At 36.5% G+C, this 17,453-nt stretch overlaps 1 protein-coding gene across 2 annotated transcripts in view; it reads right to left on the reverse strand.

The window, feature by feature from the left end:
• Positions 1–3,017: 3,017 nt before the first annotated feature.
• Positions 3,018–17,453, reverse strand: part of Tax1bp1 (Tax1 binding protein 1) — a 72,084-nt gene continuing 57,648 nt past the window's right edge. For both annotated transcript variants that reach the window (XM_069996029.1, XM_069996028.1), the window contains exons 15-18: positions 13,216–13,390; positions 12,466–12,608; positions 5,155–5,231; positions 3,018–4,096 (exon numbers count right to left, since the gene is read on the reverse strand). In XM_069996029.1, the coding sequence (XP_069852130.1) occupies positions 3,895–4,096; positions 5,155–5,231; positions 12,466–12,608; positions 13,216–13,390 (597 nt within the window). In that variant the 3' untranslated portion in view covers positions 3,018–3,894. The remainder of the gene's footprint in view (positions 4,097–5,154; positions 5,232–12,465; positions 12,609–13,215; positions 13,391–17,453) is intronic.

The following is a 17,453-nucleotide window of genomic DNA, read 5'->3' on the forward strand; positions in this document are numbered from 1 at the left end:
ATTTTTCTGTAATTTTGGAATGACGTAACTTTGTAGAGGTTAATGATTTTGTACATTTGCACATGTAATCATCATACCCATTTTCATTACTTTGATATAAGGTGCTAAACAAACAAAAAAAACTCTAGGTTCTTCAGCACATTTCCCCCAAAACAAAATAAAACTGAGGGCATGTTGCATTTTGTTTAGTTGTATTGCAGTGATATCAATGGGGGTGGGGAGTGGCACTGAGATGTTTTCAAGATTGTAATGTGATTGAAGTTTTTTCAACACATCAACTCACTTATGTTCAAAACCAAAAGAATACCTTCATTATCAAACTGGTTATCATGCCTTACATAATGGAGTTAGTATTTGTGAGTAGAAAGACTTTAGGTAATGGAAATATAAATAAGAATGTTTAACATAATATGCTAAAAATATTTTCATATTTAAATAACATGTTGAAGGTGTGCTCTTTGTGTTTTATTATCTTGCAAATCCTTTTGCCCTCTAAAAAACTGAAAATCTTGCCATCTAACTCACCAATTATTTCAGTGTTATAAATGGCATTTTTTAAAAAAATATTCATTCATTCATTTAAACACACAATTTATTCAGTGCCTGCTGGGTGCAAGGGATTCAATTTGTAACTATTATTTGTGGACCAAGATACAGTTTAGTGAAATACATCCCTGGAATCTGTCAAAAAGTTTTGAAATACTTAAGTGCAAATTTTGTGTGTGTGAAATTTAGTTATAGCTTCATCCTCAGATGAGGTTTTCAAGCACTTTGTAGTTCTCTATTGCCAACGACATTTGTGTTGCCAATTCCTGCAACCACACTGCCCTAACATACCTGTGGGTTGCAAATCCAAATTAAAATTCTAAGCATGTTTCAAAGAGGAACATTTTTGTGAAGACTCATATTGCCTCTTCACACTCAATAGTGTTTTGAGACTTCTTTTAAAGGCACTTTTCCCATCACAGTGTAGATGTCTGCATTATCACTGGAAATGTTTGTTTAGCTTTATAAAACATTTTGCCGAAAATATGAAAATGAGCCTTACTGACAAGTGCTTCTTGAAGCACGTGGTCAAAGAAGAGACTAGACCATTACGTGTGACCTACATCTGGACCATGCCTAAGTACCATCTCCAACAGTACCATCATGCCTTGAGTGTTCTTTTCTCCCAAGTGCTATTCCTTAAACACGAGTTTACCAGTTGCCTAATTATGCAATAAAAATCCCTTTGAGACAGCTAACTGCCCACAGTACAAAATGGTGAAAAGTCAACTGGAATTCCCTATAAAGTAACTTTCTTCCCATTTTTCCCATTTGATAAAAAGTCTTACACATGGCTAGGAAGCAGGGGTCCTGCCTCAATTTTTCAGACATTTTGAAAAAATGACAATTCTGTTAGATGGGTGAGTTGTAAATCCCTCATAATTAGAGATTTAAAAGTATGTATAAAGATACGGCCCATTGAAGCTTTCCTCAGATCTCTGAAGAGTAGTCTTGGTCCTGAATATACAGTGTTCTCCTATGTTTAAAAAGGTGATCCATACATGAGAATCAACTAGTTGGTGCATAAGAACGCCCTACTTGGCTATTTCCTATCTACCTACAACTGACCAAAAAAATAAAAAAAAATAGGTTTTAAGCCAGCAATTATTATTTAGCTTTGCTCCTTCTAGTGCAAGAAAGTGCAGGCTGGATCAGTAGTTCAACAACTAGACAGTCATAAGATAGTCATTGTGCATGTTAAATTTCTTTCAATGATAAAACAAATTCCAATTTCTATTTGCTTATTCATTGTGACAGTATTACTAAACAGGTATGGATGGGAATATTTTGTTATACCGTGTATAGTGAATGTATTGTACTGTGTCTGTGAAAACTGTGCTTTAAATTATATTTTCATATGTTTTGTTGGGAACAGAGCACATTAAGTTTGAAAGCAACAGAGGTTTTAGAAATGAAGGCAACTTAATCAAAATTCCTGTCAAGAAAAGCTGCTTAAATAAATGTAAATGAAATCACATTTAAAATAAACTGCCTCTGGCCCAAAATAAACATGACTATTTTCATTAATGCTCATTAAAAAAAAAAAAACAACCCAAAAACCAGCATCAAGTTTACCATGGAAACTAATATATCCATTCAGCATCTGGTTCTACCTTGGGCTCCATGTTACTTTGCAGAATTCAGATGATGCATACAGATTTTTTCCCCTTAATGTTTTGCTTAGATTAGAACATATAATTTTTCTACCACTAATAAATTACCTATCACAAGCTTAGACCCAAACACTATTATTTATTTTGTTGGTTGTGGGGGCTGAACTCTGGTCCTGGACACTGTTCCTCGGGCTCTTCAGCTCTACCACTTGAACCACAGAACCACTTCTGGCTTTTTTCTGCTTTATGTGGTGCTGAGGAATTGAACCCAGGGCCTCATGTTTGCGAGGCAAGCTCTCTACCACTGAGCCAACTTCCCAGCCCCATCAAACACTGTTTTAAAATAATTTAGAGAGTACTTTTAGTGAGGGTAATCTATAATTAACTGCACCAAAAAAATGTTCACAGGGAGGGCTGAACAATTTTTCCTGAGTATATCCTATTTGTTATATAACTTACCCAAAAGTCAAAACAGGGAGTCTTAACTCTGCTGCCTTCCAGTACTGCCACAAGCTAACCAAGAGTTGGCACCTGAATGCCTAACACTGGTATGCCCTAAGCCCAAAAACCTCTTCAAAGGATTTCAGTAACAGAAAAATCCAAATGACTGGATATGCTCACAATTCACACTGTTACACTGAGAATGCTATCGTGTCTAAATATCAGGTTAACATCTTAAAAAGTTGGTTTGCTCAGAACAAGTCTTAACTTTTTGGTAACTACCACAGAAGCAAATCAAAAGTACTTTAAATTTTTAGTTCATATTATAAGAATTTAAGGTCTAAACCAAAAGATCCCCAGCATGCTAGCAGAAAATCTACTGAAAATAAATGCGACAACAATGAAATTACACACCTCTAAGTATGCATCCTCTTTAATGTTAATACTACACAGCACAGACATAACTCAAGAAATACATTATGTGATTTGGGTTTATGCATTACATTTTTAATTACCAAGAATGTTATTTCAAATTTATATTCTCAGCATGAAAATGATATTCTTTGATTTTTATACCACAAACACAAGTTACGAGTTCATTTAATAGGAAACAAACTGTACTGACCTATCTTGTTCCAATTCTCATTGTAAATACAAATTCAATAAAGTTTAAAAATAATCCATCCTAAAATTTTTATCATAAAATTAGCAAAATAGGCATTCTAGTATTTCCTAATGCCAATGTTTCATATACAAAAAGAATATTTGCAAGCATGTGATCTCATTCTACATGTAACTCATTTCTAAATAAGACTAAAGCCCCATCATTTCATGGGCAAAATTACAGACCTTTATTTAAAGAATTCGCAGAACTGTTATGATCAATGCTTTTTATTACATAATATTCAGTAGTCATGCTCAATCAACAAGGTCAACAGTAAGTATTCTGTTAAGTAATGTAGTACACTATTATGGATATATTTTTTAGTGCAGTAACATTAAAATAATTCCTGTATCCTTTTTTCCATACAATTTTGCAAATTAGGAAATAAATAAAGATATAAACACACAAGAACTTCTTTTCTTACAGCAGGTTAAGATTAAGAGGTTAAAATTGTATTTATTGAGAAGTTATAGGCTGACCCTAACCTTAATAACACCAAACTAAAAGTAGTTTGTGGACAGAAGAATGTGCAAAAAGTGTGTGCAGGAAAAACCTGTGGTCTCCTTAGTGGTCTACTTAAGATGATTTTTTTTAAACTGTTAAACTGTATTAACTCATAATAAAAAGTAACTAATCAAAGTTTAGAACATTTTGATCAAAATGGGTCTGAACATGCCTTTCAAACCCCTGCTGGTCGTAGTCAGGAGGGAACTGCTCACTGCACATTGGGCACACCTTCCAGTGACTTTCAACATGCTCTTCAAATTTGCTCTGATCGTAGTTGGGAGGGAACATTAATTCACAGAGGGGACACTTCTTGTGAACATCAAAGCTTAAACAAAGAGGAAAATGAAACAATTACATATTTCTAATAAATTTGTAACAATAATTGTCAATATACCATAATGTTACATTTAAATCTAATTAGCTGATATTCATACCAAACTATCCTGAAAGTCTTAAGTTACTTCAGAAAATTCTTTTTCTGTTTCTAAATGGTTGGTACAGTTGGGTATGACTGCCTTTCCATATAGCATTTTAGTTCTATCATTAGATTTATAAAGAAATTCTCCTTAATAAAAAACCACAAAATCTAGTATTAAATAAAATGAGGCTTATTACTAAAAAGTTTTTCCTTTTGTATGCTGGTACTGAGACTTGAACTCAAGGCCTAGATTCTGTCTCTGAGCCTTTACAAGCTCAAGGCTAGCATTCTACCACTTGAGCCACAGTTCCACTTGCAGTAGTTAATTAGAGTTAAGAGTCTCATGGACTTTCTTGCCTAGGCTGACTTTGAACCATGTATGACTCTCGGATCTCAGCCTTCTGAGAAGCTAGGATTATAGTTGTAAGCCACCAGCATATGACCGGTTCTTCCATTTTTAACTAATGGGAAATCCCTTTCTTTTTTTGGGAAGCTAGTCCTGGGACTCAAACTCAGGGCCTGAGCACTGTCTCTGGGGTTTTTTGCTCAAAGCTAGCACTCTACCACTTGAGCCACAGCTCTACTTCCATTTTGGTAATTGGAGGTAAGAGTCTCATAGGCTTTTCTCCTTAGGCTGGCTTCAAACCCACGAGTAGCTATGATTACAAGTTACAAGGTGTCCAGAAGAAAATGCTTTCTTTAAAAAAAAAAAAAAACTGCAAAGATGAATACAACTCATAACTTCCTAACAGTTTATTCAATTTAGTATCTAGGAAATTTTATGGCACCGTTTCTGAAAATCAGTCATCCAGACAACAAGTTACAACTCAAATTACTAGGTCCTATACCTAGAGTTTCTGGGTCAGACCCTAAGCACTCAAGATCTCTAACAAGTTCCCAGGAACCACACTTTGAGAAAAATTACAAAAACTATGCAGTTCTACAAAGGAAAAGACAAATTTTACCTGGAGTCAAAGCAAAAGCCATGCCCATGTAAATGCTGAGTTGGTGGATTGGGAGCAGTGGACACATTTTCATCTTCCTAGGCCCAAAAAAAAAAAGTGAACAATTGAGAAAAGTGAAAACAAATATAAATTACATCATCTAATAAAGCACAGAGAATGTATAAAGGAAGTAAAATTACCCAATTAAATTTTACTTCTACTATATTTTAATAAGACTTTCACATAAACATGTTTCAAAGTAAATTTTATAAAGCATTTTGCTATTATAAACACTACTGAGTGAATGAATACAATGGATGTACAGCGTAGCTGTGTCTCATATGAAATTTCAACACACCATTTAAAATGACAATGCAATTTAAAAACTCACAAAATGTTTATTTCTAGAATTTCCCATTTAACGTTTTTAGATTATAGTTGATTATGCGTAACTAAAGCCACAGAAAGAAAAGGCACTGATGGGAGACTGATGAGGGGAATGTGCTCCTATAAAAAGCTGTACCCAGTGAAATGGAGACATACTGCACCTGCACGTGTGCATGAAATCAAAGCAGGAAAACTACTTACATATAGTCCATTTTATTACTTTTTTATTTTTCTATAGATGGGGTAAATGGGGTGGTCACTTTCATAAGCATATCAACACTGCATTAAACTGTTAACCTTCAAGCCTTGACAGGATTATACATAAATCTAATGCACAATATACAGATATCATAAATACAGGAATAAAATATGTGTATTTACATAGGTGTACACACTGGGAGATCCAACTGAAAAACACATGTTAAGGCAAAACAACGCGATGCACCAAACCAAAAACCTCAATACTATTATAGACAAATAAAATTCAAGTTTTGAAGTTAACAAGTGAAACTTAAAAACCTGATTTCAAATTGCAAAGAATGCTCTTCATTTGTAATTCTATGCCTGCATCTCAGTGCTGTTATTAGACATCTGTGCATGCTGTATCAACAGCCAGAACACGAAAGCAGTGCCTTTTTTCTTCCCCTCAGCAACTATGAGCTGCTCGTGTGTCGTGACCTAACAGCCTGTGAGCAGGTGCAGGCACGGCTGAGCATTATTTATGTTACTGGGCAGTTATGCTTGCCTTAGAGCTATTAACAAACTAGTCACGTGTGTCACAGGAGGAGGTACCAAAAAGGCGCTAAGTGGTGTGAAAATGCACTTTAAATGAACAAACAAAAAACAAATTATTTCATGGTGGGTACTTGGCTATTATTCTGACAATCTTTCCTTCTTCAAAGTTGAGGGTTTTTTTTTTTCTTTATCACATAAGAAATTGCTTTTGTATACATAATTGCTATAGGATGTAACTGGGTAAAAATAAAATGGACAGATAATGAAAGACAGAGAAATGTGGATAAAACACAAGTATTTTTAAAGATAAAAAAATCAGATGTTCAAATAAGTACAATTAAGGAAGCTTTTAAGTTTGTTCTGTACAAAGAAGCGAGATATTAGTTGAATCAGCTATGTTTATTATATACGACAGTAAATGTTGATTCTGAGCCAAGTTACCCTCAGGCTTCCAAGGATAAAATACTGATACTGCTTATTTTAAACAGAAAAGTGATATGAACAAAAATTTCAGATTCCTCTTGAAAGAAAAAAAAAAATTCAAAACTTTGAAACACTGAAGAAACTAGGAAACCAATTTTGTTATTAGGTAGTACTGGTTAACATTCATCTTTTTTTTTTTTTTTGGAGGTCCGGTCGTGGGGCCTGAGTGCTGTCCCTCAGCTCTTCAGCTCAAGGCTAGCGCTCTACCACTTGAGCCACAGCACCACTTCCGGCTTTTTTCTTTTTGCTTATGTGGTACTGAGGAATCGAACCCAGGGCCTCATGCATGCAAGGCAAGCGCTCTACCACTGAGCCACCTTCCCAGCCCCTAACCTTCATCTTTTTATGGGATATTATTGTTAAGCTTTATCAAACACTCACTTCCCATACTTTGTCAGCTGATGGAAGAACACAGAACTTTATGATTTATATGCATTTAAAAATTAAAAAAAAGTTCTGTACTAAATAACTGTCATATCTGTGGATTTATTACACACAGTAGATAATAGGGACTTCTAAAAAAATTTAAAGACCACTGAATTATCTGCTTTATTTTTTTATTTATGTTGGTGGTACTGAAGAACTCAGGACCTAAACTTTACAAGGCAGATGTTCTTATCATTTAAGCCATGCCACTAGCCTCTGAACTATGTATTTTTCACATAAACTCTGTCAATAAACCTGTCATCAAATATTACTTTCCTAAGGTAATCTTAAATAGTTTAGAAGGCAAAATAAATCAATAAAAAAGCACATTTCTTTAACTAAACTTAGCAATAAATACTTAACTAGTCTTCAAGATATGAATGACATCACCTGGTCATAAAAGAAGGGAAATTCAGCATTAAGACATGCCAACCAGTAGAGCTGGAAATACAGCTCAGTGGCAGTTGTATTGTTGAACATGCCATCAGACAACTGCACACATGCTAAGTACATGCGTGAATGCTAAGTTCATGCATCCATGCATGACTGGTTCAATCTCCAGCACATACACATTGAAACAAAAAATTTAAAAAGCCAACCATATATAGAATACCAAGAGAAAATAACTATAAATTAAAAAACTGATTAAAAGAAAAAAATAATATTTTTATGATGTCCTATTATTTTTTAGTGTCACTATAAAACAAACCATTGCCTAATAGCATATAACCAAAGAAAACATAGAAATAAGTCTTTGAGTTAACTTTTCACATTTAGACCCAATTTATACAGATTGAGGTAAGGATATTGAATGTTCCTAGAAACCATTTGTTGCAAAGATTATTCTTTTCCCATTAAACTGTTATTTTAAAAAATGAATTGACTGTAATTATATACTACTTCTATAAACAGAAAACAAACTAAAAAATTTTAAATAAGACCATGAAAAATGGCAAAAATTGAGGGGGGAAAAATCTGCACAATGACAAATAGAAGGCTTTGATTTTTCATTAAAGCAATTTTAGAGTCACAGATCCTTTAGAGCCACAGACCTTCATGAGAATAATCGCTAAGAATGTGTCATGAAGATATGTGTATCAATAAAACCTGTCTGCAGTTTAGGAGTCCCCTGAGAAGATTTCATATGGAAAGCAATCAACAGGAAAGCTATCAACATATTAAAAAGAATATGTGAACCTCATTAGTCTTTCAGAAAGACAGGAAAGGAATGAAGGAAAATGAGAAACAATCCAGAAAAGGATGAAAACAAGTAGAAAGTAAACTGTGCATTAAGAAAGGGAAAATAAGCCAGGCTCTGGTGGCTCAGGCCTGTAATCCTAGTTACTCAGGAGGCTGAGATCTGAGGAATGCAGTTCAAAGCCTGGGCAGGAAAGTCCATGAGATTCTAATAAACTACTCAGAAAAAGGCGTAAGTGGCTCTGTGGCTCAAATGGTAGAATACTATCCTCAAGCACCATAGTGCAGGTACAGGACCCAAGCCCTGAGGTTCAAGCCCCAGGACCAGTTAAAAAAAAGAAAAGAAGAAAAAAAGGGAAAATACCTACCCCTGACTAATAGAGAAAGAAGTTCTGACCAGTATATTCTTAACTTTACCAAATATATGACCATTTAGGAATTTTGTTATGTGCTCTCTAATTTATGGTAGATTTGGCGTAGAAAGAGATTCTGCATTTTTAGCAATATTTTTGGCAATACTACTTCCTTTCCTCCATCCTATACAAACAACACTGAGCAAGGATTTAGACTTGTGTCTCCAAATGAGAATGAAAGTGCTTAGTGCAAATTCAGGAATTCTGTGGGTTTTAAATTTTAAGAGCTATTATATATGCAAGAAAACAAATCTTTAGTACTTGTCAGATATCACATAAATAACCAGTTTAGGACTACACCAACTTTAGTTAGTGCTACTACATTCCTCTCAGTGACATCCCAGTTTTGAGAAGCTGAGTCTTTAGTAGTTGTAGTGAAAGAAAGCAATGCTATTCCTGTAATGCTAGCTACTGAGAAATCTGAGACCCAGACGGATGGAGGTTCACAGCCACACCTGAGGGCTGGGAGCTTAGTGGTAGAGTGTTTGTCTAGCATGCATGAAGCCCTGGTTTTATTCTTCAGTACTACATAAACAGAAAAAGCCAGAAAAGGCACCGTGGCTTAATTGGTAGGGTGCTAGCCTTCAGTAAAAGAAGCTCAGAGACAGTGCCCAGGCTGGGCCAAAACAAAAACAAAACAACAAAACAACAACAACAAAAAAATCTGAGTGTGAGAGCAAGATCAAGCCCCATATTGGCAACCAAAAGGGGAGGAACAAAGAAAAGAAAACAACCAAAGCCAGCCCGGAAAGAAAAGTCTGATAGACTCCACCTCCAAAATTAATCAGCAAAACACAGGGCTGGGGAGGACAGGCTCCCGTGGTAGAGGGCCAGCCAAACAAACAAGCCAAGTTAAGTGTAAGGCTGAGTTCCAAATCTAGTATCCACCCCCACAAAACTCAACAGGAAATGAAGACAGCTTGCCCAATAGAATAATAAAGATTGAGAAATTAACTGCACAATGGCCAAAATAACACACAACCCTTAGTAACGGTAGTTACTTAAAAAGAAAATAAAAATATCTATGTTAATGGTTACTAAAGTTGTTAGAAAATAAAATACTTATTCATTATTTCTTTTGACCTAGGTAGTGCTATTAAATCTAAAACCAAAGTAAACAATAAAACCCTACTGAAATGCTAACAAAAAGTACCATGAACTGAGAAAGAATGGAAACCTTTGGTGTGGCCTTACCTGATGGGTGGTTAAGCCTACAGCCTCCACAGCCAAACTGACAAATCCTGCCTGTTCATCAACTCTCTTGATTTGAGGCTAGTAATTTAATCTGTTTCTCACTTTTTTCCACTATAAATTAGCAATAGTTAAAACTCACACTCCTTAGTACTGCTAAGAACAAATGAGGTACTTTATCTAAGGAACTTAGCATTAGCAAACAGAGATATAGAAATATTTACTGTCATGACCATCACAACAATTATGATGTTACCATAATTGCAATTATTAGACAAATGGGAGTTTTTTAAATGGGTTTTAAACTCTCACCATTTTCTGATAGGCTAAAGGAGGAGGCTAACTGACTCAAAGGTACCTGTGGTTGTTAATCATTCCAGGGCAAAGAAACAGAAAGAACAGGTCAATTCAAATTTGTTTTCCACTTCTTACAAAAATAATTCATTTAAAAGTCATCTTTGCTGCAATAAAAAGAACTTAAAAGGTTTTAAATATGCATAAAAACTGTTTTCTAAGTGAAAAATCATCTGATTACAAAACACAATTATTCCAGGTATGCATATTCATCTCATTACCAAATCTAAGCATGTCAGCAAGTGAGCACAAGATTCTAACACTGCTTCTCAAGGGTTTGCAGGAGGGCAAAGCACACAGATCAGAAAGAACATTCTGCTAATTAAACGGAAGCAGATGACTATGGAAGAGAAGGGCTTGTCACATGTAACAACCGTGTCAAGAATGATCAGATTAAATATGCAAAATGTAAAATAAAAGGTATAAAAAGAACCAGTAAGATAATTCTCTAGACCTTAAATAGGCTACAAAAGTTCTGACAGTTTTCCTAATTATTCTCAGTAATGGACATAGGAGGCCAAAAGGCAGGAGAGAGAAATACATTTTTATCCATTACGGGTGTTGAACACTAAGGCTAAAATCATGCCTGTCTGAACACTGATCAGTTTCTGCAAAGGTTAATAGCAATTAAATGCAGCAAACTACTTTAAATGAGAAACAGGTCACGATACCAGTGTACTTATAAAGAGCACAATAAAGCATTTCTTTTAAATTTATCTTAATGCACAGGAAACCCAAAAAGAGCTGTTATGAAGAAAAAAAAACACCTACATTTCAACAGTTGCACTGAGGAAATGAACCCATTAAGCAGTGGAAAAATCTCTTAAATGAAAGTGTTTTGAAATAAAAGACTAAAACAAATTCAACTATCATCAGTATTGCTTTGCCGCCACAGAATAAGAAATGCTACATAAACCATTATTGAGGTATCTAAGGAGCTGGGCGCCAATGGCTCACGCCTATAATGCTAGCCGCTCAGGAGGCTGAGATCTGAGAATCACAGTTTGAAGCCAGCCCGGGCAGAGAAGTCTGTGAGACTCTTATCTCTGATTAATTACCAGGAAACTGGAAGTGGTACTGTGGCTCAAGTGGTAGAGCATTTGCCTTGAGCTGAAAAGATCAGGGACAACACCCAGGCCCAGAATTCAAGCCCCACGACTGACCTCCTCCCCATACCAAAAAAAAAGGTATCTAAGGGGCTGGGAATATGGCTTAGTGGTAGAGTGCTTCCCTAGCCTGGGCTCAATTCCTCAGTACCACATAAGCAGAAAATGCCAGAAGTGGCACTGTGGCTCAAGTGATAAGAGTGCTAGCCTTGAACAAAAGAAGATCAGGGACAGTGCCTAAGCCTAAGCCTAAGCCCTGAGTTCAAGCCCCAGGACTGGCCACCAAAAAAAAAAAAAAAAAAAGGTATTTAAAAGAATGTTCAACAAGAAATATATTCATTACCTTACTCATGAAACTGTAACCCCGCTGACAGCATCTTTACAATAAAATAAAATTTTAAAAAAGTTATTTTTCCCAAAAGATACTATAATAATGAAGATAATAGAGTTCACCTTAATTTTTACAGTTAAGGTATAAATATTAAATAAAAATGGCAGTATTATGGTTCAGTATGCAGTGCTTTTTCCATCCTAGAGCATTTACAATCAAATGGATGTAATGAAGAAGTGATGATTAAGATTATATTAACTGATGCCTACAACATTCCAAAATTCTCTGCACTTTATGTTACTAGTATATAAATCCTGAAGCATAATGAGTTGGTTTTTTTGTTGTTGTTTTTTTTTGTTGGTCATGGGGCCTGAACTCTGGACCTGAGCGCTGTCCCTCAGCTCTTCAGCTCAAGGCTAGCACTCTACCACTTGAACTACAGCACCATTTCTAGCTTTTTCTGTTTATGTGGTGCTGAGGAATCGAACCCAGGGCCTCGTGCATGTGAGGCAAGCATTCTACCACTGAGCCACCTTCCCAGCCATGAGTTGTTTTCAAACTAAAATACAAGCAAGTTTCTTTTTTCAAAACTCAAGTAGAGGTAATTATATAAAAACACAAGTGTACATTCTTTCTACATACATATATACCTTCAACTTTAAGTCAGGAAATAAAAGGGACAGGTTCAGACCACGGAAATTCAACTTACTTTGCTATCCTCAGGGTCTTCTAAACCATCAGGCCGACTAAGATTTCTAGCAGGCTGACTGCAGACAACATTGTCTTCCCAAGAAGGGACTCTCACAGGTGGCCTTTGGATTTCATCCGGGTAAAAAGCACCATCTGCTCCATCTGTAATAAAATTTCAGAAGAAATGGGGAGGGGTTAGACAGGTAGGGTCAACCTAGTTACTAAAATTTACATTCCTATATACTAAGTACTATGATCTCTAAATACTATGAACAGGAAGCAACCCATTAGGGGATGGGAGTGTGGACCTGTAGTAGACCAACTGCCTATCATCTGAAAGCTCTGGGTTCAGTACCTAGCACTGAAAATATAAAACAAAACAAAAAAATCATTGGGGACAAAGAAAGAAGGGTGAGGCAGAGGAAAGGCAGTAAAGCCAATTAGGCACTGTGGCAAAAGCTTATAATCCCAACACTCAGAAGGCTAAGGCAAAAGGATCCAGACAGAAATACACAGATTCCATCTCAAAGAAAAAAAAATTATTGTTAAACCTAATGGTGCAAGACAACTGAACAATAAGTAATAAACAAATGAACTACACATTTATGGTTATCACGGCTAAATGACGCCACCAACATTAAACATTAAAACTGAAAACAAAAAACAGAATGCTTCTATTCCAGTTCTCTAATTCAATGACAAACTAAGAAAAAACAAAAACAAAATCTCCAAATTCAGTTAAGCCCAAAGCCAAAAACACTTCAATGACCTCTTATTTCCTGGGTTGAGTAAGGGTTACCATACTGCAGAACTGGCTGAGCATTCAGGAGAACAGGAACATGTCCATTATGCTCTGAGCATGTGCTGAGACATTGTGAGATTTGCTGGGGGCTCTGACCTTCTGTGCTCCTTTCTATTTGATTTTCTAAACTCCTTTTGAGCTCCTAAAATTAACAACAAAAAGAAAGATGAAGTAAGGAAGCCTCCAAGGGCAACATTAAACATCTAACATAGAATAAAGAGAAAAACTCATATAATCATTTTAGTAGATACAGATATAACATTTTAGAAATCCAACAGTCACTCATATGTTTTTAAATGTTTGCCAGGTAAAATAAAAAAGAATTTTCTCGGGCTGGGAAGGTGGCTCAGTGGTAGAGCGCTTGCCTTGCATGCTCGAGGCCCTGGGTTTGATTCCTCAGCACCACATAAGCAAAAAGAAAAGAAAAGCCAAAAGTGGCGCTGTGGCTCAAGTGGTAGAGTGCTAGCCTTGAGCTGAAGAGCTGAGGGACAGCGCCCAGGCCCAGAGTTCAGGCCCCACGACCACCACCAATAACAACAGTGATTATTTGAGCTGGGCCCTGGAGGGTCACATCTATAATCCTACCTACTCAGGAGGCTGAGATCTCCAGCCCCCTGACAGACCTTGTCTGAAATCCTGACTCTGGAATGGGTCCTAGAATCTGTCTTAACAAGTGATACAGGTAAATTCTATGTCAGATCCACTTTGAAAATCCACTAATCTATATTCTACATTTCAGAATATGAAATTGTGTCTGAAGATGCAACAAGATAGAAAAGTAGAGGCCACATTATATAAAATATCACAAGCTATGTTAGGACTTTTGCATATTACCTCAAGTGAATAGAAGGCCCATTGGAGAAAGAGAAAAGGTGGGATAGAGGAGGAGGATGCGTGTATGTGTGCATGCATACATGCTGGTCCTGGTGCTTGAACACAGGTCCTGGGTGCTGTTCGTAACTTGAGTGCACTAGCACTCAAGGCTAGCATACTTTACCACTTGAGCCCTAGCTCCACTTCCTGCTTTTGGCTAATGAGAAATGAGGCTCTTGGACTTTTCTGTCCAGGCTGGCTTTAAACCACAATCCTCAGATCTCAGCCTCCTAAGTAGCTAGGATTATAGGTATGAGCAACAGGCACCTAGCCTGTGGCTATTTTAAAAGATCACACTGCCTACAATTTAAACAAATAGCTTTTTACCGGAATCAAAGAAGAAAAAAAGCTGGGCACTAGTGGCTCACACCTGTAATCCTAGCTACTTAGGAGGCTGAGATCTGAGGATCATGGTTCAAAGCCAGCCCAGGGAAGGAAAGTCCCTGAGACTCTTATCTCCAATAAACCACTAGAAAACCCGAAGGGGTGCTGTGGCTCAAGTGGTAGAGCACTAGTCTTGAGCTGAAGAGCTGAGGGATAGCACCTGAGCCCAGAGTTCAAGCTCCATAACCGACGAAAAAAAAGAGGCTAAAGGACTGTTTTAAGTGCAAAGAGCCAATTCCCCAAATTCACGAAGTTCAAACATACATACATACATACTTACATACATACATACACACATAAGTGGGAAAGAGGAAAAAAGGGAAAGGAGAAGGAAAGCAGAAGTATGCCCCTCAGTCCAATAACCCTCAAGAAAATGAATACTGCAACAAATTCTAGAGTAATCATAAAGGTACATCTATACTTTCTGACACTAAAGCCGACCTAGCACCTTCACTCCAGTTCTTTAAGACATCCAGAGTCAGAGGACCAGCTTGTCATAGTTGGATTCCTATCTCACAGAAAAAACACAGAACTTAACTGTAATGATACATCAGTATTTACTTGCAGAAGTTTCTTTTTTTTTTCTTTTCTTTTTTGGCAGGGGAAGGGAATGGCAGGGATATTTGATTTTAAATGGACAAAGACAAAGACACAAATGCACATCAAGTCTTAAGAAGTAATGAAGGTGCATCAAATGCATGGATTTTGGTTTCTAAAGTCTATGCTCCAGTAAAAGGAACAGTGTTCCTAGGAGAAAAGATTGGGGCAGGAAACTTACAAGATGAACCTGGACTGCCTTTTTGTTCTACAAATGTTAGGGCTCAAGAATAATGAAGGCTATATTAAAAGGCCACAACAGCTAGTTTGAAATGGAATGTTATTAGTTAAAAGATAATGTGATCTGAGTAGCAAACTGGTTGTGATGGATTACAGTCTACTGAATAAATTAGGAATCTCTGAATCTACACTACAAAAATCAATGAACAAATAAAGGAAAATGGAAAGATAACTCATTCTTGCAGAAAAATTCCAAATAGTCAATGCAGAAAGAATGATGGAGTTAGAAGATCATTAATAAATGCTAAAAAATACTAGGTGAAAAGTCTGATGAGGAACAAAATACTGAGCCTCAAAATATCTGCTTCCAAATTACTAATAACAAAGGAAAAGTTTTCAACTATACATTAGCACAATCTGGTAACTGTTTCAAGAAAAACCAAAGGGAAATAAAAACCATGTACTTACTGTGAAAAAAAACAAGAGAACCTAAACTCTATCAGGGTAATATGGAATTTAACTGACATGGGAAACTTATTATTTCTGGGAATACATTCTATATAATTTAGGCTTTGGGAAAATACAAGAATGCACTGCACACTGGAATAAACAACAATAACCAAGTATAGGGGTAAAGTGTCTGAAACTGAATCCAATCAGAAACAAGTGTACTCCAAATGGGAAATGTCAGGAGGATAGAAGGAAAGCACATACAACAGATCTGTTAATAATCGGGGCAAAAGGATTGAACATTATCTTCTACTCTCTTCTACATATCCTTGTCATAGCAATATTGATTAGTAATTCTGAAAGTGTGTTTTTGTTATGTTTAGTAAAACAAAAAAAGTGTGGTATTACAGAGAAGCTCATTGTGGAAGGGGTACACAAATAGAAAAGAGGAATATAAGGAAGAATGCTGTAAGCTTGGACCAGAACTTAGGGTACCTAAAATAGAAATGTTCCTAGTTCTATCCACTGAAAAGATCTAAAAGCAATAAGTACCAGAAATAATGAGAAAAATTATAGCCTATTACTTTTTTATCTAAATATTATTCCCCACTTGTACAGAAGGAAAACTCCTTGGAGTCAACTGATTCTAGGGTAGGAAGAGAGAGCTGCTTTCTCACCAAAATGGCTGATTCCACAGATAGGATTTAAAAACAAAATGCTAGATGAGCTTAGATCTTTAAGTTCTAGAAAGAAAATAAATGTTCAAAAACATCAATGTCTAATGCCTGCCATATTAGGAACTGCTAGAAGGTATACCCATGAAGCAAAGGTATTATATGAACATGAAGTTAGTGAAGTCAATAAATTATTCCCAGTGACTAAGAGTATCATATTGATGATTATCAGATAGGAAAAAAGATGACTGGTAGGAAGTAAAATAATAGGTACTATAGAGATAGGACATAATGGATGGATAGACTAACATAAAAATAAACTTTAAGGGCTGGGAAGGTGGCTCAGTGGTAGAGTGCTTGCCTTGCATGCCTGAGGCCCTGGGTTCGATTCCTCAGCACCACATAAGAAAAAAGAAAAAAGCCGGAAGTGGTGCTGTGGCTTAAGTGGTAGAGCGCTAGCCTTGAGCTGAAGAGCTGAGGGATAGTGCCCAGGCCCGAACCCAAAAAAATAAAAAAATATAAAAAAATAAACTTTAAAACAAACAGTGGTATAAATAATTCTGTGTGCTAGGGTCTGGGAATGTGGCTTGATAGAGTGCTCGCCTTAGCATGCATGAGGCCCTGGGTTCGATTCCTCAGCACCACATACATAGAAAAGGCCAGAAGTGGTGCTGTGGCCCAAGTGGTAGACTGCTGGTCTTGAGTTCAAAGACTGGCATTAATAATAATAAAAGTAATAACAAGTGTGTGTGTGTGGGGTGTGGGGGGGGTGTGTTAATAATAATAAAAGTAATAACAAGTGTGTGTGTGTGGGGTGTTGTGTGTTGTGTGTTTGATCTTTAACCTGGTTCTTGACATAAGGCTTCTCAAACCTTGGAATTTCCAGAACTAGGATACCTATGCTTATGTTTATGAGTAACAGAGTAAGCTCTCAGACAGTTTCAAGAAAGGGGGAGTAGTCACTGGAAGGAATAAAAGCACACAGCATGATTAGAAGGTTGAAAATGTCAGGACATTCTCCCACTCATCCTGGTGGCCACCTCCAAC

Source organism: Dipodomys merriami, unplaced genomic scaffold (genome assembly GCF_024711535.1).
Source record: "Dipodomys merriami isolate MVZ:Mamm:240054 unplaced genomic scaffold, mDipMer1.0.p SCAF_5, whole genome shotgun sequence".
Lineage (NCBI taxonomy): Eukaryota > Metazoa > Chordata > Mammalia > Rodentia > Heteromyidae > Dipodomys > Dipodomys merriami.